At 46.1% G+C, this 27,121-nt stretch overlaps 1 protein-coding gene across 1 annotated transcript in view; it reads left to right on the forward strand.

The window, feature by feature from the left end:
* Positions 1–27,101, forward strand: part of rapgef6 (Rap guanine nucleotide exchange factor (GEF) 6) — a 242,786-nt gene extending 215,685 nt beyond the window's left edge. The window contains exons 21-31 of the mRNA XM_056285284.1: positions 298–509; positions 3,193–3,316; positions 6,795–7,015; positions 7,867–8,040; positions 8,488–8,634; positions 9,574–9,693; positions 12,768–13,062; positions 18,993–19,564; positions 21,939–22,340; positions 22,869–23,760; positions 26,237–27,101. Coding sequence (XP_056141259.1) covers positions 298–509; positions 3,193–3,316; positions 6,795–7,015; positions 7,867–8,040; positions 8,488–8,634; positions 9,574–9,693; positions 12,768–13,062; positions 18,993–19,564; positions 21,939–22,340; positions 22,869–22,891 — 2,290 coding nt within the window. The 3' untranslated portion in view covers positions 22,892–23,760; positions 26,237–27,101. The remainder of the gene's footprint in view (positions 1–297; positions 510–3,192; positions 3,317–6,794; positions 7,016–7,866; positions 8,041–8,487; positions 8,635–9,573; positions 9,694–12,767; positions 13,063–18,992; positions 19,565–21,938; positions 22,341–22,868; positions 23,761–26,236) is intronic.
* Positions 27,102–27,121: the final 20 nt, after the last annotated feature.

The following is a 27,121-nucleotide window of genomic DNA, read 5'->3' on the forward strand; positions in this document are numbered from 1 at the left end:
CTTTTTTCCTGCTTTCTCTCCTATCGCCTTTCCTCTCTCCTTCCTCTCTCCTTCCCTTGTGCCCTTGTCTTGCTCCTTTCACCTCTTACCATGTCTCTTTCCCTCACTCCCTTCCATGCCTGCCTGCCCTCTCACCATGCTCCCCCCACTCACCCTACGGCCTTACCTCACCCCTCACCTCCTCCCTCTCCATCTTCTTGTCATATCTTACTGTTCACCTCCCCTTCCTCCCTCCGCTAATCTCATCTCATGTCATACATCCATTCCTCACCCTCCCCTCCTCCTCCTCACCAACAGTGGTCTGAACCTGGCGCCGGTTGCTCGGCTACGGAGCACATGGGAGAAGCTGCCCAGTAAGTATGAGAAGCTGTTCGTGGACCTTCAGGACGTGTTTGACCCGTCACGGAACATGGCGAAGTACCGCAACGTCCTCAGCAGCCAGAGCATGCAGCCTCCCATCATCCCCCTGTTCCCCGTGGTTAAGAAGGACCTCACCTTCTTGCACGAAGGTATGTAGACATGTGACTGGAATTGTGTATGTGGGGGTGTATGTTCTTTCTTGTGTTTTTTGTCATTTGTTCCGTTTTTGTTTTTTAAATTGCAATTCCATCATATCCAGTAGGGGACAGAGAGAGAGGAGCAGAAGGTGGCTGAATGCTCGTTTTCATTTCTCTGTCATCGTGTTGCACACACATCCCCATAACGGGAATCAGGAACAATTTATTGTCATTTCGTAGACGTGCTTGCATACACAAAAAAATGAAATTTCGTTTCCCCCAGCCCACGGCAGTGTAACACAAAAAACACACATCCAAAATTTCCCAAAAACAACACTACCAAAAACATTTTTAAAAAAAAACAGAAGAAAGCAAAAACAAACAGTTAACAACACAGTCCACCCTGCAACGCAGTCCCAAAAAAGTTCCTCCGTCCAGAGAACGAACTCCAGCCAGGATGACTGTCCGAAGTAGTTAGCTTGGCTCGCCCCCGCCTCTGCGCCCTGCCAGACTGCCCTCAGCGCTTCCTCCCCGGGCACAGCTCCAGGCAGGGGCCGTGGTCCCTGGGCCCATCGGACGAAGCAGACCACGCTCTCCCAGCTGATCCAACGCCAGCTGTCCCAGCCAGACACCCTTGACACACGTCCCCCGCACCCGCACTCTACACGACGACGCAGACAAAAATACTGCACAGTCGACACTAGGTGAGGCCACCGCCAGACCGCCTCGGTGTTTTCTCTCGGGCACAGCTTCGGGCAGGGTCATACAGCTCCAGAAAGGGCCGTCAGCTCTCTCAGCCGATCCAACGCCAGCTCTCCCTGCCATCAAATGAAAAAAATCGACATACAAAATTTTTAAAAGAAAAACTTCACACGAAGACACAAACTTAGATGCCAAGAAAGACACTGCATGGTTGGCACTGGGTGAGGCCACCGCAAACATGAGTTCGCGCCGCAAGTGTGTGGGAAGATGGCAAGATAAGGGATATTAAATTCAGAAAAAAGCTAGCTTGTGAAAATATCGTGTGTGTGTGTGTGTGTGTGTGGAGAGTGTGTGGAAGCCTTGCATCTCTAGCTACCACCATCCTCGATACTGCAAACCAGATTTTCCTGATTAAATAGGTGGTATTTTAAAACCTGCTCTTATCATTCCCATACATTTACATCCACCCATCCATTATCCAAACCGCTCATCCTGCTCTCAGGGTCATGGGATGCTGGAGCTTATCCCAGCAGTCATTGGGCAACAGGCGGGGAGACACCCTGGACAAGCCGCCAGGCCATCACAAGGCCGACACATTCACAACTAGGGACAATTTAGTACAGTCGATTCACCTGACCTACATGTCTTTGGACTGTGGGAGGAAACCAGAACACCTGGAGGAAACCCACACAGACACGGGGAGAACATGCAAACTCCACACAGAGGACGACCTGGGATGACCCCCAGGGTTGGACGACTCCGGGGCTTGAACCCAGGACCTTCTTGCTGTGAGGTGACAGCACTAACCACTGCGCCACCTTGCCATCCTTTTTTATCTTTTTTGCTTAACTTTTTTAATCTATAACCATCCTTAGTGTTAGGCCTCCAGCTGCCTCCGCCCTCTACTTCAGCTCAAAGTGAAATTCATTGATATCTACTTCTGTGTTTTAGGTCTTGTGTGAGACCTTTCCCAGTAGTACTCAATGCCTTGCTAATCGACATGGGTGACAGGATGTTCTTACTCACTAGAAAGACGAATTACCAACAGCCAGAGATTTAATTCCTTAACTGCAGTATCTCGCCAGTTTCTTTGAACAAGATACATAGCCCTTCCTGTTGCTGTTCCACGGGCTTACTGTCTGGCCAATAGAAAAAGAATGTTTATCCCAAGGGGGATTTAGCAAAGAGTAATCCCCCCCCCAACACACACACAACACACTCACACCTTGGCTGGATCAATTTGGGGTTAAGCGTTTTGCTCAGTAACACCTCAGCGATGGCTGTTGGGAAAAGAGAGACACAGGCTTCTCTTTAATGCTTATTCGCAGCTCTTTTCATGGACTCCAACCCACAACCTTCGAGCCACAAGCTCGCTTCTCTCACCTTTCATCCCCTGACCCCTACCCCCCCAACATTAAAAGGGCTTGAAAGTGGAAGCCTTGTTCTGACATCTCGCTGTTTCCATTCTGGTGTTGCCCACCTCCCCTTTTGCTGCGCTGAAGGCCGGCAGCTCTCGCCTCGCCCAGGGGTTTTACTTCTTGTAAAGGTTTTCCCTTCTCCACCTGTTCAAGTTTAAGCCATCTACATTCGCAATCAGCACTGAAACCGCTGCACACATTTCAAGACTTCCTCTGGTTTTTCTTAAAACGTGGCTAATTTTGGCTTTGTCAGAAAAGTGAGAGAAACTTATTAATTATGCAAGCTGAAGAAATTATCCCAGGGCTCAGCACGACTCTGTGGAAGGGAGAAAGAGACTTGGATATGCGGGGGGATGACAGGATTAGGACGAGAACAAGACTGTTTTCACTTTGAAGATTGTTCTTAGAAATGTTGTCATGACTAACGTCCTGCGGTGACTGGCGTGGTAGCAGGACGATAATGTGTTATCTCCCAAACGCCGTTTTTGACAGCCGAGCTCACATTAACTGTGTGTCTGTGTGTGTGCGTGGTGTGTGTGTGTGCGTGCGCGCACGTGCACTTACGGCCCTCTCAGGCAACGACTCCAGTGTGGATGGCCTGGTGAATTTCGAAAAGCTGCGGATGATTGCCAAGGAGATCCGACATGTCGTGCGGATGACCTCAGCCAACATGGACCCTGCCCTCATGTTCAGACAGAGGTATGTTACCCCAGCCCCAATCTCAACCCTTAAGACCCACCCCCCAAAACAACCTTTCCTCATAAGCAGTGAACTTATTTTTCATTTTATTTTTTTATATTTTTCCCCTCTTATTTTTGTGATACTATTGGAGTCGGTTTCATAGATATGGGTCCAACTCAGCCATTTGCCATTTGTACTAGTTGACCTGTCTATATATAAATATATATATGTATACGTATATACACACACACTCCAATCAGTATATGCGCCAATATATATTCCAATTTGTACTTTAAACTCCAATGTAAACTGTATAACTCCAACTAACTTTATTTATCCCAAGTTCAGAACATTCCCGTTTAAAGTATTTATCGAGCGTCTGGGTATAGCGTAGCAGTCTATTCCATTGCCTACCAACATGGGAATTGCCAGTTCAAATCTCCGCGTTCCCCCCGGCTTGGTCGGGCATCCCTACAGACACAATTGGCTGTGTCTGCGGGTGGGAAGCTGGATGCGGGTATGTGTCCTGGTTGCTGCACTAGTACCTCCTCTGGTCGGTCCGGGCGCCTGTTCAGGGAGACTGGGGGGAATATCGGAATCTTCCTATGCACTACGTCCCCCTGGCGAAACGCCTCACTGTCAGGTGAAAAGAAGCGGCTGGCGACTCCACATGTATCGGAGGAGGTACATATGTGGTAGTTTGCAGTCCTTCCCAGATCAGCAGAGGGGGTGGAGCAGCGACCGGGACAGCTCAGAAGAGTGGGGTAATTGGCGGGGTACAACTTGGGAGGAAAAAAAAAGGGGGGGGGAATCCAAAGTATTTATCCACAAACTCCCCAAAATAGAAATGAAACCTCCCTTAAGGCATGTCCAGTGTACTTTAGGATCATAATCATGGTCATACAGAATAGGACTAGTCTAAGAATGGATTCAGATTCCACATCTGGATAAAGGAAAGTGCATTTTAATGCAGGGTGTAAACACACACCAGACCTACGGTGATCAGATCTGTCAGACCACCTCTGGGCGTAGTCATCTTAAGTATGTATACAAAGCCCAAGTAGGTTTAGAGATAGTGTGACTAGGTCATATGATAGCACTGTCAATGTTGAGAATAGATGGAGGTTCATTTGGTTTGACAGTCTGGTGCAAAGTGTGTGCAATTGTGTTTATCTTTGAGTGTGTGTGTGGGAACATGTGTGTGAGTATATGGTATTTATTGCAATCACAAAATTAGTCTCCCAGTCCTTGCAGTTCCCATCCAGTTCCATTGGCTCGAGGAGATTTTTATGTTAGATATGGGGTCAAATTGAAGAGCCTTTGTAAAGTGTGATCCATATCTTTGATACTGACCCTTGTTGTTGGCTATTAGACAGGGAAATGGTGAAGAATAGTTGTTCCAATATCAATACAAGTGGTCGATTTTAAGGGTCAAAATAAGACCTTTTAGCCAAAGAGGGTGTTCAGATGTGCTGGCAAACAGGAAAGGTTCCCACCACTGCACCATAACTGCACCACCTAAACCTGAATCCTTTCAACAACGGGATCAGGCACGAACATGCAGTCCTGGATCCATCACTTCCTGTCCAGTTCATGCCTGCTGGTGATTCAAATTGCATTATCACTCTGAATGTAATGCTAAAAGGCGTGAACTGAGTGGACCAGAGATTGAATTAGTGCAATTTGCAATGCGTCTTTTACACTTTCAGTAGAGATGTGTGCGCACGCGTGCGTGTGTGTTTTCTTGGTACTATCACTGTCACAGTGCATGACTGCCTCCTGTTGACAATGTCCTCTCACTGCAAGCATGTTGTGCACTTGATCGTTAGAAGAGGGAAACACTTTTCGAGTCAATAGCGGCGGTCGCCCAGAGAACTTCTTCTTTGAACAGTGTGCTTAATAAATCGAGACTTTTTCTGCCTCTTTATCCCAAATACCGCCACGTAATTTCTGACATAAGAGTTTAGAATTTTTTTTTGGAATGTGTCAAATTATAGTGGTGGTGGTCAGCTCCAATAATAGTCTTGTGCGTGTGTTCTTAATATGCAACAAATCAGCTCTCTTGTAAAGTGTGGCTAAACATAACATTTGAGGCAAAGCTGGGCACATACAACCACTAGGGCACGTCATGCTTCCACGCACACACATTAGCATGCACACAAACACTGAGATATGGGGAAATGTCCTATGTCTGGTGCCCCCCCTCCCATCTTTTTATTTTGTTCATTTCCCGTTTGTTTGTGGTCACATGGCCTCGTCATAGTCTTGTGCCCCCCCCCCCCCCCCATGACCCTTGATCCTGTCTTTAAATCACGCTTCAATCTTCACGCCTCTCGCTTGCAGGAAGAAGAGGTGGAAGAGTTTAGGGTAAGTTTGTCCTGTGTTTGGTTCCAGGCAGTTTTGTCCAGACCAGTTTGGTTCAGTCCACCATGCATCCTTTTTTTTCCATCGTGTCATCTGCCACCGCATATACTGCATGTTCTCCCTACTTGTGCGTGGGTGCGCGTACATGCACTGTACATGCATTTGTATGTGTGTTGTTTGTTTGTGTGATTAACCCTTCCATTTGCAGTACCCATACGCCTGACCCTCCTCAACCCATACTGAAGTCCACCTGTTAATTTTTTGCATTCATTCTTTGCATTCTGTCTGCATCAGACCTTGGTCAAATAGTAGTTTGAAACAATTCTTAGTGTTTGATTTAACCTCTTCTGGGTACAGAATAAGTGGGTCTCAAGACATCGGGGCAACTCTTATTGCTCTGTAAAAGTTTTAGCAGTTGATAAAATGTGGAAAAGAATTCCAGAGTCTTTTAAAATATTGTCCTGTGATCGTCAAGACTTTGTCGCATTTATTCTCTAGCCCTCTGTGCTAAGACCCTCCCATCTGGCACCTAAAAGCGTACTAAAACTAATCAGTAATAAATACATATAAGCAATTGCTGTTTGATTCAGGTCCACTATGTTTAACTATCTGCATCCTTGACATTTTTAACATTTTTTTTTTAATTTCCTAAAACCTTTTTTGCCTCCATTTGACAGTATGTTTTGCTGGTTTGTTGTGTTATATAGCATGGCACACTGAGCAAGAGTGGTCTCCCTTTCCAACTGCATGGTCTAATTTTAACCTGCTACGCCCTAAGAACAAAGCCAGATGCACAGACACCACAGTAGGACAGACAGTTGAAAAGATGGTTAACCCTGCCTCTTTATCTGTAGATTTCTGATGATCCTAAGTTACATGTGTTTTTCATCAACTCTTCTTTGTCTTCTCTCTCCATCACCTCGTGTACTTCTCTCTCGCTGTTCTCCATCCCCCCCCCCTCTCTCTCCCGATTCCATGTTCTCTCCTCCTCCCATCCTTCGCTCCCTTCTTACATTCACCTTTCTTTCTCTATCTGTCTATCTCTTTCTTTCTTTCTGTCTGTCTCTGTCTCTCTCACTACCCCCAACCCTTACCCAACTCCCCCACCCCCACCCCCCACCCCCCACCCCAGGTCACTGAGTCAAGGCAGCACCAACTCCAACATGTTGGATGTGCAGGGAGGTGCCCACAAGAAGCGGGTCCGTCGCAGCTCGCTCCTCAATGCCAAGAAGCTGTACGAGGATGCCCAGATGGCCCGCAAAGTGAAGCAGTACCTGTCCAACCTCAGTGTGGAGGTGGACGAGGAGAAGCACCAGATCATGTCCCTGCAGTGCGAGCCTGCCTACAGCACCCGTAAGTGACTTGACAACCCCCAGCCCTTTGGTGAATTCAAGACTGGGAACTTCAGTAGATGCATAGTGCGTGTTTTAGAGTGGTTGAATCAACATTTTCAAAGATTTTACTGGATGAAATCTGATCTGCATCATTATATATTTAGTTTAAAAACCTAAACTAGCTTTGACATTTATCGTTGCCTGACACTGCCATCTAGTGCATTTGTGAATCTCCTACACAAAATACTTGGAAATTACCCTGCCAGTTGAGAGCGTTGCATCAAGTCAACTTCTATCTAGGTCAAATTTCAGCACACACACACACACACACACACACACACACACACACACACACACACATACACATATATATATTCTGCAGTTTTGTTTGGACTTTGCTTCCGAGGGTTTAGTGAAAGAAAAAAAGTAAAGATCTGAAAAACAATAACTAGTAAACTGAAGTCTCGCTATTTCATGTGCGTTTTAATTTACGCATTAATGTGCAATTTCATTCACTTCAGCAGACATGATGTATCTGTGAGACATCAATATTACCAATGTTTTGATTGATATTTATATGTCAATAATTATGCTGATTATTGGGCAATATTATAAGGGCAATCGTATGTAGTCTAATCAAGCCTGGCATCTATCATCATCAATTACTTAGTATGACACTACTTTTGGTTGTAGCACAGTTAGTTTGGTACATTAGTCTACATCATTAGGAAAAGCATTAAAATAAGTTTAATAATTTCCTTGACTTAAAAATATTTCTAATCAATTAATTATAGTTTACAGATAATTAAAATGTGGACAATTTATTTATTGCTTGAATAGTAGTCAGATCAGTCTTGTCTCTGCTTGCAGTGTCTAAGAACCTGAGTGATAGGAGGTCTACCAAATCGGACATGTCCCCTGTGTCCTTGCGGTCTGCTGTGCCCTCGGGAAAGGCCCAGAACAGGGTGTCTCAGGTCCTCCAGGTCCAGGTCCCACTGTACCCACTACGGAAGAAGAGCGCGGCCAAGGACATAGGTCCACCCAGTGAGTAGACCATGTCACACGTCAGTGGTTAGTGTTACAATCCTAAGGTTGAAATGATAGGTTAAAGTTAAAATCATGAAGGTTGTTGTTTTTTGGTTAACCAAGTCGCTAGTCCTGTCACGTCATCGCCTTCCCTGGTGCAATGCAAAAAGACAGGGTTGAACCCACTGCATACATCTCTTATTTTTAATTCAGGTTTTATTATCTCAGTTTCTTTCTCTGTGTTCTCTCAGTCAAAATATGTTAAAAAATACAGCACAGTAAAAAAAAAAAAACGTAATTTTTTCTGCCTGTTTGAACTGAAATAAAATAGAATATGTGTTTGCATTGCCGGATTGAAAGAAAACTAGTTTGGCTCTTGGATCCAGGGGTTATTTCCCCCATAATGTTACTGCAGGTGCTTTGAAAACATACAGGTTTATTTTATTTTCGTCTCTCTCTCTCTAGACTCTAATTCTCCTCAGGTGGTAAAGAGACCGCCAGTGAGCTCGGCGGAGGAGTGGAGCACCAAGAAGCAGGCTGAAGACGCCGTGTCCACCGTCTCTTCCCTTCACTCCAGCCCCACGGTGTCCCCGCAGGGCTCTCCACGCAAAGGTATGAAACAGGGGAGGAGAAACGTTCTTCTCACACAGCACGGTCTCAACCCAGTAGAAATGTTGCCAAATGTCAAGCAAATTTTCATCTAATCTTTGAAAAGTCCAAAAGACGCATGAAAACATAAATATATATATTTATATACCAATCAGTTACTTTTCCTTTAGTTGTCTATAAGGAATGTCCTTGTGTGCAGGACTACAACATTAAAAACAGGAAAGGTTTAATTACTTGCATTGCAAAATTCAAAAATTGTTTCCATCGCTCTTGAACACATTTTCCTTTTTAGTTTTTCCTCCTCAAGCATTTCGCTTTTGTTCAATATTATATCGTTTCTGTGAGGTTTATCAGCAAGTTTAGAATTTGCAGAAAAATTCAAAACCTAATTGTTCACATCTCTTACTGCTACCTCAGAGTCGGCTCAGGATTTATAATGAACCTTGTCATATTTCTCCTACCCTAAGGCTGTATTCCTAAAGTAAATTGTATTTTTAACTTCCTAAACTGAGGCAACATTTTGTTGTTTTTTCTAAACCGGTTCATTGTGTATCATGGATTAAGTGACACTTCTGAACCTCAGGGGAAAAAGCATCATATATTCCAGATGCTGAAATAATAAAGCAATTGAGGAAAGAGTGTGATACGTTTTTTTGTGGTTGTAAAGCCATTTAATTACAAATAAGATATTTGCCATGAAAATAAATCTTCTGAGGCTAGACTGGCAGTCATTGTGTTGTCCAGCACCTATCAGCATACAACCCATGGATTAAAAAAAACTCATCAAATCTATTCATGTGATTAAAGTCTGAAATAGAATGCGCAGGAATCATTTAATAACAAACAGAAGAGCTTTACATCCACCGCTCAGAGGTGTTGTTCATGTATCTCTTCTCCTCTCCCTTTCTTTTATTGTCCTCTCTCCTCTCTTGCTCCCTCTAGTGGGGGGTGTGCCCAAGTCCCAGAACTCCAGCCAGCTGAACCTGTCAGGCTCTTCGTCATCACTGACCAGCGACGCGAGCACTAAGGCCGGTACGGCCAGTCTGCGCAGCTATGGCATAGGTGGGACTTTGCTACAAAAGAGGATCCTACAAATGACCAGGCAGCATAGACGCGAGGAGAGAGAAGTTTATAGAGAGGAAGAGAAGGTCAGGGAAGGGAAGGAGAAAAGAGATGTGAGTAAAGGAAAAGAGAAGTACGCAGTTCAGAGAAGCCTGTCCTCTTCAGAGAAAAGGAGCGATAGATGGGAAGGAAGATGTAAGAACCAGCAGGACCAACTAAGTTCCCAGGGAGGTCCAGAGATGATGCTTGCAAGGTCAAAATCAGAAAGTCCTGTCCGGATGCAGATGGCAGGTCTAGGGATGCGCCCTACGGCCCACGCTGGATCCTCCGGTAGAAAACCGGAGCAGCGATCCACCTCCCCTCCGATACTTCTCCAGCCACAGTCAGTTCCCAGCACAGGGAGAGAGCCAGGTAGCCACCCTGAACCCAAACCTCATGCGTCCCCATTTCGTAGAAGGCTATCATCACCCTTCAGGATGCTGAGAGAGAGGAGTCAGTCCAGGGAGAGGCTTGTGGCGGCCAGGCTCCATCTAGAAGGAAGGGAAAGCCGAGGGGAGATGGCACCCTCATCAGCTCAGGATAAGAGACCAGGGCAGGGAGAGTGGAGAGCTAGTAGGTCGATCAGCCCCAACCCCTTCCTCTGGCTCTGCAGGGACAGACAAAGGAGGGAGTCGTCTTGCGATTAAAAGAAATAAGTAATATACTTTCGGTGGAAAAAAGAATTAAGTGCTCAATGAGGGAGGAGGAGCAAGGAAGAAAGTTGTGTATATTATCTTGTTTTTCAAGAGAGTGATTTTGTGAGGAAAATACATGGTTGCCCATCCAGGAACCATAATGTTTAAAGCATGAACACTTGGAAGAGGCAAAGACGCAGGGAGTGTTTTGGATATAAATCACGGTGGTGTGCTGTGAGTCTTCGAGAGACGCATGATAAACAAGTACAGCAGGGTGTTATCAGTGGGCATTTCACATTAAAGCAGTAGACATGACACAAAATTTGAAAAAAAAAGAAAAAGGTACCTGATGCTGCATCAGCAAATGTCTGACATCATTCTCTCTGACATGGTGCTCTGTCCCTACAGACTTGTTGTTGTTCAGAAGAATGTTTATTTTTTGCCAGTGTTGGAACTCGAGGGACAGACAAATATAGAAGAAGATACTTGCTATGAAAACAGAGAGAACTATCCGCCAAATGCTACATATACTATTGCATAAATGATCTATATTATAGACCCCCGCTAAGGAGTCAGTCGGAGGTATGAAACAAGCAGAATTAACTTGTAAAACGAGAATTTGTGTATTCACAAACATCCAAAATATTGTCGAGCGTAACCACAGCTGTTCTTGTGTTCATTTGCTTGCAACTATTGATGAAGAAATGCCTGCAAGCTAGGCTGAAAGGTTTCACGTGAAAACCAAACCTTTTTCTCTGTTCTTGTTCCAACCAGAAAATTCTCAGGTTCAAGTTTGTGTGTTTCTACTGTTGTGTGCATTATTTTTGTAACCTTTGATAATAATGAGAGCCATAACTAATGATTTATTTTTGTAAGGTAAAGGTTACCACCAGGGTCTCATTATCGCTCCTTTTCAGTAATGATGAATGGCTGTTGGCTTGTTCACGTTGGTCCAGGTTTATGCACATATGTGGAAAGTAGTTGCTTTTTTCACCTAGTCAGAGGCATGTTTTGTCATTTTCTGCAACAAAGGGAAATTTTTTGACCACGAAAATGTGCAAATCAGCAGAAACCTGAGTCACACGCTATCACTCCATTTCTCAGTTGGTGGATGTCGGGGTTGTGCAGGGTTGACCTCGAGATGAGTTCAAGACATTTCATTATAGGTTGCAGAGGTCTTTTGTATTTAAGCCCCAATAATTAGAATCTGACTAATTTCACTTCGGCTGAACAGTCTACTACTACTACTACTACTGCTCTCAGCTGCTCCCATTTGGGGTTGCCACAGCAACCGTTTCCACTTCAGCTGAACGATGCAAAAGATAAAAAATAGTTTTGAAATGTTGGCGATGTACAGTAAGTTTTGACACAGTTTGAATGTTCTGAAATTAAAGTTGTTTTTAAAACTGCAGGGATCTTAAAGGGTTTCTCCATATTCTCACATCAGGTTGAATTTAGTTTCCCCTAAAAGTTTACAGATGCTATGATTTTACACATTTTCTCTCCAATACAACTTAGTTCAGACTGGGCATCCGGGTAGCATGGTGGTCTATGCCATTGCCTACCAACACAGGGATCCCGGTTCGAATCCCCATGTTACCTCCAACTTGGTCAGATGCCCCTACAGACACAATTGGCCGTGTCTGCGGGTGGGAAGCCGGATGTGGGTATGTGTCCTTGTCGCTGCACTAGCATCTGTGGTCGGTCGGGGCGCCTGTTCAGGAGGGAGGGGGAACCGGGGGGGGGTAGCGTGATCCTCCTATGTGCTACGTCCCCCTGGTGAAACTCCTCACTGTCAGGTGAAAAGAAGCGGCTGGCAACTCCACATGTATCGGAGGAGGCATGTGGTAGTCTGCAGCCCTCCCCAGATCGGCAGAGGGGGTGGAGCAGCGACTGGGGATGGCTTGGAAAAGTGGGGTAATTGTCCAAATACATTTGGGGAGAAAAGGGTGGGAAAAAATCAAAAAAAAAAAAAAGACTTGGTTAAGACTGTTAGTTTAGCCGCAAAGTGCAAATAACAGCATCACCATGTGGCCTTGTCAGCATACCCTCCCTTGATGAAAAGACAAGAAGAAGAAAACTGTAACCTGGATATTTTTAGAAACTGTTGTGATGACGCAATCGATCAGTCACCCCTATCTCCCAGATTCTGTTTTTGCATGCTGTTGGGACTCGTTTCTTTTTTCCTCCTTCTCCCCCTTCCCTCACTTCATCCCTTCATCTCCTGTTTACCTTGCACTCGCTCCCCCTCTATTCCCAATTTTCACCATCTGCTGTCCTCCTGGAGTGTTTAACATCGTCTGTATTGGAAATTTGTTTTCACTTAACAACATTAAAGCTTCGTTCAAATGTTGAATACACACCCTCACTCACCCTCCACCTCCTTTTCTCCCCCCCTAGGCTACGCCCTCCTGCCAACTGGGAAGGCAGACAACTTGTCGGACTCCAGTCACAGCGAGATCTCCTCTCGATCCAGTATCTGTTCTGTGGACTCCATGCCCACTCCTGGGCCTGAGGATAGATGTAATAGCAGCAACAAGACCTCTAATACAATAGCTACTATTAATTTGCCTGTTGCTGCTGCTGCTTCTTCTTCTACTACCACCACTACTTCTAGCACAGCTTCTGCCATGGTGGACAGTTCAGTGACGACGCACGTGCTCCCAAATGTCGACTATAACCTGCCAAGCACAAGGTAATGGATTCAATTTGGTCATTCCTATTACTGTCTGATCTTGCTAATTCCAACTCTGGAGTGTGTGCTTGCATGAACGTTTGTGTGTGTGTGTGTGTGTGTGTGTGTGTGTGTGTGTGTGTGTGTGTGTGTGTGTGTGTGTGTGTGTGCGTGCGCGCAACTATGCTGTTGCTTATCCCTGCAAGCACTGTGAAAGACAGAGACAGGTTGCTAGCATATCACACTGTATGGCCCGCATACACACAAAAAACACACACACACCATTCCCATGCAGGCAGTAAGGTCATGTGTCCAGTAAAAAACTTTTTATCCCCAGTATAAAAGGTCACACTTTGATAGCACTTGACTTAGTACAGGCACCCAGCTTCTTTATAGAGATGAATGCTCCACCTCTTCCCAAAATTGAAACTTCAAATTCTCATCCCATAGCTCATCTGTGTCACCTTTAGTGTCACTGGCCAATAAGGATGAAGGAGGGGTGAGACCTGAGAAGGAAGCGAAATCTATTTTGTCAAAGCAAAGAGGAGAAAAGAAAAACAAACAAAAATGAAACAGTTGTTTCAAAGCTGCTGAAATTAGAAAATGCTATTCAACATAGCTGCTGAGAAGAAGAAGAAGACAACAAAATTCATTTTCTGCATTTAACCCATCCTATTGTGTCGGACCAGTGGGCCGCTGCATTGCCCGGGGACCAACTCCAGTTCTTCTTTCCATTGCCTTGCTCAGGGGCAGACGGGAGTATTAACCCTAACATGCATGTCTTTTTGACGGTGGGAGGAAACCGGAGCACCCGGAGGAAAACCCACGCAGACACGGGGGGACCATCCACACTCCACACAGAAAGGACCTGCTTTCTAAATCGATAGAAACCAGGAGGGATATATAGTCTGTTGTAAAACTTATCCTGTTGCATTCTGAAAACTACCAAGCATCTCCTCCCAGCATTCAGCAACCCGTGTCATCCCACAGCGCTGTTCAGGTAGTCACCTCCAGCGCTGATGCTAACAAACGACAACAAAAAATGCAAAACAGACAAACAAAGGGATCCCCCTAGGCCAGAGTGACCTTTTAGTTTTTAGGTGGGACTGGAAAATGGGGAGAGATTAAGCGTTGCAGATGGATGGAGGTGGGAAGGAGAGTGGGGGTGGCTACTGAGAACGCATGTTTTTTTTTAATTTATGATTTTTCCCTTTTTTCTCCCAATTTAGTGGCCAATCGATCCCTATTTTAATTCAAACACCCACCCTGGTACTGCATGCGTTCGCCAACTGCATCTCTCCGGCCGGCAGTCTCGAAGGAGACCGCCTCCCCACTTTCGTGACAAGGCGACTCCAGGCCGAACCACTGCTTTTGTGTGAAAGACAGAGACGCATTCACGTGACGAACACAAGCCGACTCCGCCCCCCTCCTGAAGACAGCGTTGCCAATGATTGCTGCTTCATCGAGTCCGGCCATAGTCGGATCTGACGAGACCGGGGCGCGAACCCCAGTCCCCAGTGGGCAACTGCATCGACACAAAGCCGATGCTTAGACCGCTACTGAGAACGCATGTTTACGAAAACTGCAGAGGTAGAGTGACCAGAGTGACAGGGCGGGTTGGTTTGGACATCTGCACCTCATACAGAAGGAGATGTAATCCAGGACCTCTTTGCTGAGGGGCAACAGTACAAACCACTGCACCAAAATGCCCGCCTCGGTTTAGCTCTGTTTAGTTTTAATTTTCTCCATGGCAGAAATCAAAAGGCAAGCAGAGGGTATCGATAAAGATGGAGGGGAAAACAGACAGAGAGGAGGGAGGGTAAATCCATGCAAAAGTGAGTAAATTAAGGGAACCGGGTGGCATAGCAGTCTATTCCGTTGTCTACTAACACAGGGATCGCCGGATCGAATCCCCGTGTTACCTCCGGCTTGGTCAGGTATCCCTACAGACACAATTGGCCGTGTCTGCAGGTGGGAAGCCGGATGTGGGTATGTGTCCTGGTTGGTGCACTTGCGCCTCCTCTGGTTGGTCGGGGTGCCTGTTCGGTGGGGAGGGGGAACTGGGGGGAATAGTGTGATCCTCCCACGCATTACATCCTCCTGGTGAAACTCCTCACTGTCAGATGAAACGAAGCGGCTGGCGACTCCACATGTATCAGAGGAGACGTGGTAGTCTGCAGCCCTCCCCAGATCGGCAGAGGGGGTGGAGCAGCGACCGGCGTGGAGTGGGGTAATTGGCCGGATACAATTGTGGGAGGTGGGGATCACAAAAAAAGGTGTAACTTTTAATGAGACAGTGAACTAATCCTAAATCCATTCCATTTTCCCCCAATTAATTGCAGCATGCAGCATAGGCCCAGGTGTAGGTCTATTCTTGCAGACACATCCGCACATAAACACTGATTACAAAAAGGTTCTTTAAGCTTAACATTTGGACACAACACCTGTTGACAGCCTGTCCTCCAACAGGGCCCATCAGAAGGGAACCATGCGCTTGAAACTGAACGTTTTCATGGGGTTTTTAATTACAGGCACTTTCACACACATGTTTCACACCTGCATGTATGTGGCCTTGTTAAAACAAACCCCAAATATGGCCCCGCACGCACAGTGCACATATACAGACACACAAATTATTGAAGTCTCACACAGCGAGGCAAGTACAGTACAATACAACACAATGTTAACACACAATACGGCCCCTTAGTGTCACCTCTGCAAACGCCCAAAGTGAATGATTTGACTTTCAGATTCGCTGGCGAGTGTTTTTTTGTTTTTTACCCCCCCCCCTTTTTTTTCTCCCCAATTATACTTGGCCAATCACCCCACTCTTCCGAGCCGTCCTGGTCGCTGCTCCACCCCCTCTGCTGATCCGGGGAGGGCTACATGCCTCCTCCGATACATGTGGAGTCGCCAGCTGCTTGTTTCACCTGACAGTGAGGAGTTTCACCAGGGGGACGTAGCGCGTGGGAGGATCACGCTATTCACCCCAGTTCCCCCTCCCCCCCGAACAGACGTCCCGACCGACCAGAGGAGGTGCGAGTGGAGCAACGAGGACACATATCCAGATTTGGCTTCCCACCCGCAGACACGGCCAATTGTGTCTGTAGGGATGCCCGACCAAGCCGGAGGTAACATGGGGATTTGAACCGGCAATCCCCGTGTTGGTAGGCAACGGAATAGACCGCCACGCCCCCCGGATGCCCCACTTGCGAGTTTTTACTTTGGATGACAACACATATGCTATTCAAATCTGACAACAGCGTATTAACATGTTTGGAGAAGGTAAAGAAATTGTCTGTGCCGTGCCACAAATTTGTGCTGTGCTAGACTTTTTGTTCATCCGTGCCTTTTTTTTACAGACACACACACAGTCCTAAATACACACACAGTCACAGTTAGAATTTTGGCCTAAAAGAAAGTGTTTGTAACAAGGCTCCACACAATTATAGCCAAACAACAGCCCTCCTCCCCCACCCGGTCTCCTCCCCCACCCGGGCTCCTCCACCAGCTGGATTCCAATTATGTCCTTTCCTCATTAAAACTCAGCCAACAGGAAGTCATAAACACACCAGGCTTTTATTAGCACCCTATGTTTACTCTCTCCTTGTCTTGCTCCATCACCAGTGTGTGTTGTTTTTTGTCTTTTTTCACATGGGTGGCTTTTTTATTTTTAATACGGCAGAGTAAACAGCAGGCCTCTTTTATTGTCTGAGGTTTGTTTATTGTTCCTTTAAAACGATCAGACCAGTCCGTCTCATAAAACGGAGTATAAAATATCGCCGGGGACAATGATCTGTCTGTTTCGCTGGTATTGGATCACCTCCACAACCTGGCCGTAAAACACTGAGACGGTTTATGGAGCCGTTCGGTTTCATTGAGTGGCTGGTTTGCCCCGTAAAGGAGCGGCGGCAGTGTATCAGCCTCCTGGTTTTATGAAAAGCAGCTGAGGAGCAACACTTCATGAAGTTTTCTTGCAAGACGTGGTGCTACATCTCTCAGCAAACTGCCGGTCTCGATGGGACGCACGGGACAGGGGGAGTGTTGGATCAGTGAGGAGGCCTATGTGTTAGTCTCTGCAGTAACTGCACTGAGGCACTGTCTACGCTTCTGTGCTTGCCCGTTGAGAAATGTCAGCGACTTTGGATAGGCTTCGTGGGCAGACTCCTAGCCTTGTGGTTGGAAGGTTGTGAGTTTGATGGAAAGTGGTGTTGGTGTCCAGTAGAGGACTCTCTCTCCACCGAACCTTGCAGCATCCATGTCCTGTATGTCCCCAACCCACTGCAGCTGTAAAGGATTCCCAAATGCCTTTTATATATATACTTAAAGAGTAGGGTCGGGGGCGTCCAGGTAGTGTAGCAGTCTATTCCGTTGCCTACCAACACAGAGTTCGCCGGTTCGAATCCATGTGTTACCTTCAGCTAGGTCGGGCATCCTTACAGACACACTTGGCTGTGTCTGCGGGAGGGAAGTCGGATGTGGGTGTGTGTCCTGGTCGCTGCACCAGTGCCTCCTCTGGTCAGTCAGGGAGCCTGTTCGGGTGGAGGGGGAACTGGGGTGAATAGGGTGATCCTCCCATGTGCCACATACGTCCCCCTGGCGAAACTCCTGGCGACTCCACATGTATCGGAGGAGGCATGTGGTAGTCTGCAGCCCTCCCCGGGTCAGCAGAGGGGGTGGAGCAGCGACCGGGAAGGCTTGGAAGAGTGGGGTAATTGGCCAAATTCAACTGGGGAGAAAAAGGGGTAAAACATTTTTTTGAAAAAAAAGAGTAGGGTCGCTTATCAAAATGTAAGACATGCCAACACAAAATGTGAGACAGGATCAAACTTGTTAAAATGCAATGCAGCGACATCATTGTTTTCCAACATATGTGCCCAGTGATGATAGCACAATCCATCCATCCATCCAACCATCATCCAAACCGCTTATCCTGCTCTCAGGGTCGCAGGGATGCTGGAGCCTATCCCAGCAGTCACTGGTCGGCAGGCGGGGAGACAACCTGGACAGGCCGCCAGGCCATCACAGGGCATGTATAAGATTATGTAGTTTTTATGTTTGAGAAAGTTATAAGTCGAAGCAAAACTAGGACGCGGTTGTTTTACTTTGAATTTCCACACACCCTGAAATACAAACGTGGCAATATTGCTTTTCCCTAAACGAGCATTCCTGGTGCACAGTAGCAGTCGTAGCATCGTCCAGGTGGATGCTACAGGTTGGTGGTGGAGAAGTCAAGACCCCAGACAGCGCAGTGAATATGATTTTATACAAATGAATTGATTAACAGCAGCAAAGGCCTCTTGACCATGTGGATTGAAGATCATGTGAAACATGGGTTGTCTTCGTCACACTGAGCCTTTTCCCTTTCTCCATTACTTTATCCCTGTTAGTTGTTTTACCGCGTCCAACTGGGCGGCCCACTCCTCCTCCCACCGATTGCTGGATGTCTTTGCATTGTGTTTATAATGCAGCGGCTTAATTCATTCTGTCGCTTTCTATTTCAGCGTGCTCGTCAGCTTGGCATCCCTTGATCTTATCTTTCTCTGCCTTACATCAGCTTTCTATAATCTTATGTTAGACTTTGATTTTCCCTCTCCCTCGCCGTCTTTCTCTCTCTCGCTTTTTCACCCTGTCTCCCTCCTTTTCTCTCGTTCTCACTCATTTTCATGGCAAGGTGACCACCTGTCAACAGGTTCATGTGTTCTTATCTTCACACACAAATATAGAATTTGGACATTCTGAAATTAAAGAAGTTTGCTCTCTGCACTTTACTGTCTTATCTTTTTCTATGTAGTATGTGAAGTCACTCAATATAATCACTCTCAAGTGAATATCCCTCTCAATAATACTTTCATATAATATAAACTGTCTCATATAGAAAAATAATTATCAGATTTATAGATGTAATCTAATTTAATCCCTCCCTCTCTCTTTTTGTCCTTGTCTGCTAGCTCATCACCATTAGCTCGTGGCTGTGTGACACGCGGCTCTACCTTCGCCTCCTCCATCTCCACAGAGGAACTGACCCCGGACCACATCTCGCAGGACTCGGTGGCAGACAGCGGCCGTGGCAGCTGGACCTCGTGCTCCTCTAACTCCCACGACTCATTCCAGAGCCTCCCCACCTCTTCCTGCCGGCTCTGGGACCACGGCATCCATGGACCCCCGTACGCACACCCTCTGCCGCACACACACCTTGGAGGCTTCAGGCACACGCAGCTGGCCAGCTCCATCGCTGAGGTGGAGGCCGGTTCGGCGTGGACGAGCGTGGCGGCGACAGGGAGGGTGAACGAGGACGCCATAAAAGGACACACCAGAGACGCCAGCTCAGAGCTTTCTAGTCAGTTGCGGCAGAGCTGGGCATCATCCAGCTCGCTGTCGGACAACTACGAGGGGAATTATGGGACAGTGAAACGCCGCAACACCTCGGAGAACCCCTCCTCGCCAACCAGTGAGGACGGTGGACAAAGCACAGACCCCGCCTACAAAACGGTGACCTCAAGCACAGAAAAGGGCCTAATAGGTGAGAGGCCGGGCTGCTAGTTTCATTCCCTGTGAGCGCAGTGCTGCTACAGGGCGCCATGTCAGCTCTGTGGCTGTGTCTTTGTTGGGGTGAAGCCACATTTAAACCCGTCTTGAGCCAATTAGGCTGACTCGAGAGAGGTGCGACCACATCCCACTGGTCATAGTGGCATTAAGTGTCCAGCTCTGTTGTGTGTGTAAGGTGGTTGCAGTTGAATAATTTGGTAGGCTATAGCGCTTCTCTCAGCCAAGGCTTTGAACAGCTTCTAATCCACCGTGGCTAAAATGAACCAAATATCACAGATTTTCATCACCCATACTGTGAAATATTATCTCCATCAGGCAGGAGTCTAGAGGGGATATTGCGCTTGCGTGTGTGTGTCCACAGCTAATCTTGCGTACTACTGGGCTTATCGGCCTAATATTCTTTTTGACCACAGTTATGACTGTATGATTAAGACTCTCTCGTGGTTTCGGTGATTCAAAACCTTTGAAAAATGTTGGTTCTCGCTACCACCGCTCCCCCTCTTCATTCACTCTCTAGCTTGCTCAGCCAGTGCTGCTCTCTGCCGCTGCCTGATCAGTCAACCGTACGAGCACGGTTGACTGAGATCGACTTAGTGACGGTGTCAAAACATCTTATTCGGGTGTGAGTCTTGAAAGTAAATGAGAAGTCAATCATATTTCACAAGTCAGCAAATAATTTACTGCTGATCTCAGCACAGGAGAACTGGAGCAACACTGGTTGAACCAGGCTGACAAGCAAAATGTTTTTATTAGGTAGATTTTTGTAGCTTGAGCACTGCATATTAAACACCCCCCCCCCCAGTATTTCCAGGTCAGTTGACATGGGCGCGACGCCAAAAGTCTTATAATGGCAGGAAAAACTTTTTTTTCTGTCCGTGTGTGTGTGTGTGTGTGTGTGTGTGTGTGTATCTATCCATTGCTAATCTTGCAAACCACTGGGCTTGTCAGCCTTCTAATTGTTGTGCACAGTTATGAGTGTATGATTAAGGACCTCTCGTGCTTGCAGTGATTCAAAACCTTTGAGAAACCTGTTTTATACTGCAGCTGAGTGTGAACTTCTCAGCTGTGTTTTTCACCTAAGTCCCAGAACCGGAGTGGGGGAGATAGGCAGGTAGTGCCTCAATACTTTACCTTCTCTGGGGCGTCAGGGTGGCATGGTGGTCTATTCCGTTGCCTGACAACATGGCGATCGCCAGTTCGAATCCCCATGTTACCTCCGGCTTGGTCGGGCGTCCCTACAGACACTGTGTCTGCGGGTGGGAAGCCGGATGTCGACATGTGTCCTGGTCGCTGCACTAGCGCCGCCTCTGGTCGGTCGGAGCGCCTGTTCGGGGGGGGGGGGAGGGTTAACTGGGGGGAATAGCGTGATCCTCTCACCCCCTGGTGAAACTCCTCACTGTCAGGTGAAAAGAAGCGGCTGGCGACTCCACATGTATCGGAGGAGGCATGTGGTAGTTTGCAGCCCTCCCCGGATTGGCAGAGGGGGTGAAGCAGAGGCGGGACGGCTCGGAAAAGTGGGGTAATTGACCCAAGTACAGTTGGGGAGAAAAGGGGAGAAAATCCCCCCCCCCTAAAAAAATAAATATTTTACCTTCTCCGGGTGGGCAAAAAAAGGGATGGTTTGTCGCAAAAGGGGAGATGCGCCTGGTGGGACTCTGCACTCCACTGAGTGCACTCTTCTAGTTCGACTTGAATGTAACACTGTTATTTACACTGACTATCAATACCACCGTCTGTGCACAGGCTTAACTGCCTCTAAACCAGTTAGCTGAATCTCCATCACTTCAGGTGTGTTAACTGTGATGACAAACCGCTTTACTGCTGTTTTGGTGAACAGAAGGCAAACATTTGATAAACGCCATGTCATAGTTTGATCGGGGAGTGACAGACAATGTTTGCAGGGAGAAATAATTGCCTTCTCTTCTCCAGCTGGTGACGGCTGATGTGCGCCACTTTGTTATTCACACTGTTTTTAGTCATTGTTGTGTCTGGATCTGCTGCAGTCATCCATCCCACTTGTCACATCTTATTATTTTGTTCGACACATTTCTGTGCCTGCATAAGTCGCATGCTGTGTTTGGTGAAAACATCTCATTTATTTAATTTCGTTTTCTTTTTTTTTCCTGTTCTTTTGTTTTACCCCCTCCTCCCCCCACCCCCTTGCTTGCTTGGCCCCCTTTCACTCAACTCCTTACTTTCTCTCACACACATACTCACAAAACACATACACTTACGCACACACCAACAATCACACACACGAATAAATAAACACACACACATACCTGGACAACTTGTCATCCCCGTTCCCTCCTCTCTCCCTCCATCATTCCCTCCACACCTCCATCCAGTATACTGTGTCACCTCCCCTGCCAAGGATGAGCGTTATCGAGCTCCCCCTCCCACCCCTCCAGGCTACCAGGGGCTGGCCCTGGGGGACCTGGGCCTCTCAGACGGCACTGTGCCGGGAGCAGGCCTGCCCAGGCCCCCTCACCTCCGGCCCCCAGAGTACAGCGTGGCCCTGCAGAGGAGTAAGCTGCTACAGAGCCCTGGAGCGGCAGGCGGACTAGCGGAGGCTCGCAGGCTGGTCGGAAGTCACCAGAACCACCACCAAAACAACCACCACAACCACCACCACCATCCTCACGCCAAGGAGGCTCGAACTTCAGGATTCACACAGGGCCAGAACCAGGGCCACTCCAGACCGCCCAGCGTCTGTCTGCCCCCCCAGGGGCTAGCTGACAGTGAAGATGGTAGGTTTCAGCAGAAAGATGAGGTGATGTTATTTGAAAGGGGTTTTATTACACATGGACTGGTAGCTTTACACTGATAAATATGCCCGTTATTAGTTGAATGCCTTTGGTATAAATGTATACAGTCAATAGGCAAGTGGGATGATAATATGTATAATATGAAATTAAGAATCATTTTCATTGAAGTTTTCATCATGTATTCCATTACATAAATCCTTTTTTTTTTATTTCCATTTTTTTCGCTTTCCTTTTTAATTTTGTTAGATGGGGGCAGTGTCTGGGAGGTTGGATTTACAGGCATAGAACAATTAACAAGGGAGATCTGTTATTTCAAGCAAGTCCCAGGATTACACAAGTCTCCGTTTGCTGTTAAAATCAACACAAATCCATTTTAAGACTTACTGTTAGCACTTTCATAACCTTTTCTGATTTTATGTGCAGGTTGGCTGCATTTGTGTTTGCGAAAATGTCTGTGCTTGCTTTGCGATCCGGTCTTTACTATTCTCTCCTCTGTCTCTTGCCTTACAGACGAACAAGTTTCCGCTGTGTAGAGATATGATGTCTTCCGCACATGCATGCACAAACACAAACAGCCCAAATAAGACAAACTCTCTGAGTCGTGTTGGATGGGCTGTGGACTAAGCTAGCGGCCCGCTATCCTCACTCCACAGAGCGCACACTCCAGACCCACCCCACACCTCGCTCACCACAAACCCCACGGACCATATCGCAGCAGCCGCCAGCCCAGACCATCGCCACCTGTCTTCGCTGCACTTCACAGGATCTGTAAACTCATCTCTCTTTAAATCCATTTTCAGAAGAACAACGACACACGCCAAAAAAACAAAAAACATTTTGAAAGAACTTGAAAATTATGATGGAAAGAACAAAGGGGCGGTGTAATGATGACACGTCACATTCGTTGGAGGGTAAAGCATCTACAGAAGGCAGTACAAGTAAAGCAAGAAAAGGAAAAACTGATGACACTGACGACGATGATGTCATCCTCCTCAGCACCACCACGTACCTCCATTTTGCGATCCAAGCTCTCTTGTCTAAAAGCGTTTGACATTGATTTTACTGTCGCAACATGTACAGTGATCGCCTTTTGTAAAAAGAAAAAAAAGTTATATTTCATAGCTTTAAGATGTGTCCAAAGTGTAAAGCTTTGACAATAGACCTGAGGAAGGGACATAGGGGACAAAGAACTATATATAGTCAGCTGTGTAAGAACTCAGCTCGTTTTTTGTGTGTGTGTGTGTTTTGCTGCAGAGTCATGTGCAGAACAGTATGAGGCTATTTAAACCAGGCAAAAAGAACAGACTCGACAGACTCATCTGAGGTGCTGTACGGGCTCCTGTGCAAGACGTTGTCGAAACAACATTAAAGGATTAACATTAGCGTGCTATCGGGATTAAAGGTATCTGTGCAAATTAAATAAAAGCAAACAACAGCAAAACGAAGAGCGGAATTAGCTCGGTGTTCCAATTCTTACACCGCCGACCTTTTTTTTACGCCGCACATCTGAGGTCAGGAAAGCCTTCAAGGGAGGCCAAGAGAGGCCCTTCACCTCTTAGTGTTAATGCGCATGCGGGAGAGTGTTTGCGCGTGCATGTGTGCCTGTCTGTCACGCCGGGGTGGAGTCGTTGGCAGCAGGAGTAGTGTGTTTGTGTGTGTCAAGCAGTTTGCATATCGTGTTGAATTTAGAAAAAAAAGCACACACCCCAAAAAACAAAACCCCGTCTTTCAGGCAGATGTGCGTTGCGCCTTGTTCCCCTCGCGTCTCTTGCTCAGACTAACACGAGGTACTTGAGCGGCACGCCGCCTCCCGGATGTTCGATAAACCTGCATTACGACTCGTTTTAATGAGCTAAGGAACAACCGCCTCACGCCGAGACAAGCACGTGTCGTTATTCTGTTGCAGTGGCTATGATAAAACGTTAAATTGGCACTGTATGCTTCCGCAGATGCTCACTAACACACACACACACACACACACACACACACACACGTACCGGGGTCCTTCTTGGTGTGCTTTAAAGCGAAGGAATTGCTCCTTAGGTAGCAGTGTTTACAGCGGTGCTTATCCTTTTGTTTACAGTGTTTATTAGACTAGCGGTTGTCCGTTGAATTGACAAGCTGAAACGTAGAAGATAACGAACACCTCCGGGTTAATTTGGCAGTGTACATTTGTTTTACGCTTGGGGGGCGGGGGGGATGCAGCGCAAAGCTGCACATTTCACCACGCGCTTACGGCACGCCACGTTCACCCCGGCCTTCCGGTTTCCGGTGATGGGAGGAAGACTAGGCTCCTCCTTACCGGATGAGGAATATGCGTTTTAGTGCGATGCCTGGCTCGTGTCTCTATTATTTGTTCATAGTGCGCTTAAGCTAAACGAGGAGTACTTTTTTTTCTTTCTTCTAAATGTTTGAAAGTGTTTCCCCAGACTTGTTTATTTGTACAGAGCAGAGGCTTATTTGTACATTGAGAGTAATGTAAACCCCGGAAGTAACGGCAAGGGTTTCCGGGTGTTTAGCCACAGCTAAAGCGGGGGGGTGTAACTGGAACGAGGCTTCCTCTTCTCCTCAACCTCTCTCCCTTTGCTCTCGTCCCTCGGCTTCTCTGTTGTTTTGCCCTACAAAGACTTGAAATTAGTAATGGTAATATATACAGTGCATATATATATGAATTTATACATATATTTTTGTCTTTTTTTGCCATAAATTAATGTAAACTGACTGTGTATAGATGAAAAGAGAGTCTTCTATAAAGGCTATTTTTGAATATTTTGTTAAGAAAATTATCTGAGGTCATGATCGCCCATCTTCTGTCTGTGGGCAGGAGGCTTTATAGGCGGTTTTTGTTTTTTTTTATTTGTTGATGTTGCTATTGTTGATTACTTGTCATCCCCTTTTGGTCCATATGTTGTGCCATTTCTGCTCTTTGTACACATTATTGCTGCTGTGTTTTGGGATTTGACTGCTTGTGTGTTGTGTAGGTGTTTGGCAAGACTGGGACCAACAGCATCTAAAAGAAAAATCTCTAAAATTGCATTTGGTTTATTTCACACACAAGGCTCTTCAAAAGGCCCTGTCCAATAAGTGCTCTTTTTATTTTTCCACTTTGGTTATTTCTTGCCCAGCAGTTGGTTCCTGTTTACCCCTGTGGCTGGAGCAGCAAGAGGCAAACTCAATCACCTTCAGAGCAGATGACTGAAATTTATTCTTTCTCTCTTCTTAGATGCTGTTTTATCCCTGTGTGTGTGTGAATTAACATAACAAGCCATGCCACAGTGCCATGTCAACTATAGCCTCTTTCTTGTTCTCTTTCTCCTCTCAGCGTCATAAACCATATTATGTTTTCCTTTTCCTTTCTTTTTTTTACCCTTTCTCTCTCACATGCGTGTCGATGACCTCGTTGGTTTGGTCTCAGCATGACTAGTCATCACCACCACATCCTTCACTTGTCTTGGAAGTGGAATATTTTCTTTTTTTTTCTTCTTTTTTTTCATCTGGAAGTTGAACTTCCTTCACTAGTGGCAAGTGCTCAACTTTCCCCTTTTGTTTCACAACAATAGTCCTCATATTAAATCCTGAGTCAGTATTACCTTACGCTGTATCCTGGAATGGATAACCGCACTTCGTTACTTTTGCTAAGCTGTGCTGACACAGAGAGCCATGTGTTGGCAGAGAACTTAAGGGTGTCGATGCAAAATCTCCACCATGTAATTTAAAGATTTTACCTTCCTAAGAATGATTGTGTCAGTTACTGTTGCTATGAAAAGTATTACAAGAAAAGATATTTTTTAGCACTCAATGAGCATTTTTTTTGTGGTTACTTTATCTTGTTTTTTTCCTTATTTTATTTATTTTTTTTCCCGGAAATCGATGTACAGCATTTTGGAATGAATCCTTTACTTCAAACTTCAGTCGTGTTTTCCTGGAGAGATGGCTAACAGTGGCCTCCGGCCAAAGCTAAGCTTTATCCATCCAGAGCTCAGTCAATGTCATGCTGGAGAAACCATGAAAGACTCGTGGAGAAAAGGGGATTGTACTCTCTTCGACTCTATTCCTGCACCTCTGGATCTGTAAGCATGCCTAACATTAATGTGGTTGAAACTGTATTTTCTGCCTTTCTTATTGGGATAGTTTCCATTCAGTATTGGTCACCCCTTTGCCAATACGCTGCACATGGCACTCAAAACTAGAAAATGGTGGGGAGTTTTCCTTTCTTCCTTTTTTTTTTGGTCTGCAGTCATAAAGTACTTACAAATGCAAATTTCTCCTATGTGGACACTAAAGAAACGTGATTAAAATTTGCCATTTTCCCTAGATGGCATCCTTCACAGGTCCTTACCTGCTGATTGGCGTTAAGCCCCTGATCTCCTGTCAAGTCACCTGGAATGCAATAAAGAGAGATGTGAATGTGTTGAAGTGCAGCACTCCCAGACATCACGGCAGGAAAGCACCACAGTGAGCTTGGCTGTGGTGATTCCACTGCACAACCTGTATAAAAAAATAGGAATTACCTGGTCTGTTGCTCAGCGCTAGCTTTCGTCCTACACACCTCATAGCTTTTATTTTTTTATGTCTTTTAGAAAGACAACAAGATTCTGCTCGTACGCCTTTTATGTATTTTTACCAGTGATTGTAAATAGTTGTTATATTTTTGTTTAAGAGAATGTTTAAAGATAAAAAAGGAAAATGCCTTTTATTTCTCCAAGTCTACTGATATGAATTTGGATGATGAATAAACTGTTAAATGGAGAGGATTTTGTCTT

The sequence above is a fragment of the Lampris incognitus genome, chromosome 8 (assembly GCF_029633865.1).
Source record: "Lampris incognitus isolate fLamInc1 chromosome 8, fLamInc1.hap2, whole genome shotgun sequence".
NCBI classification, from domain to species: Eukaryota; Metazoa; Chordata; class Actinopteri; order Lampriformes; family Lampridae; genus Lampris; species Lampris incognitus.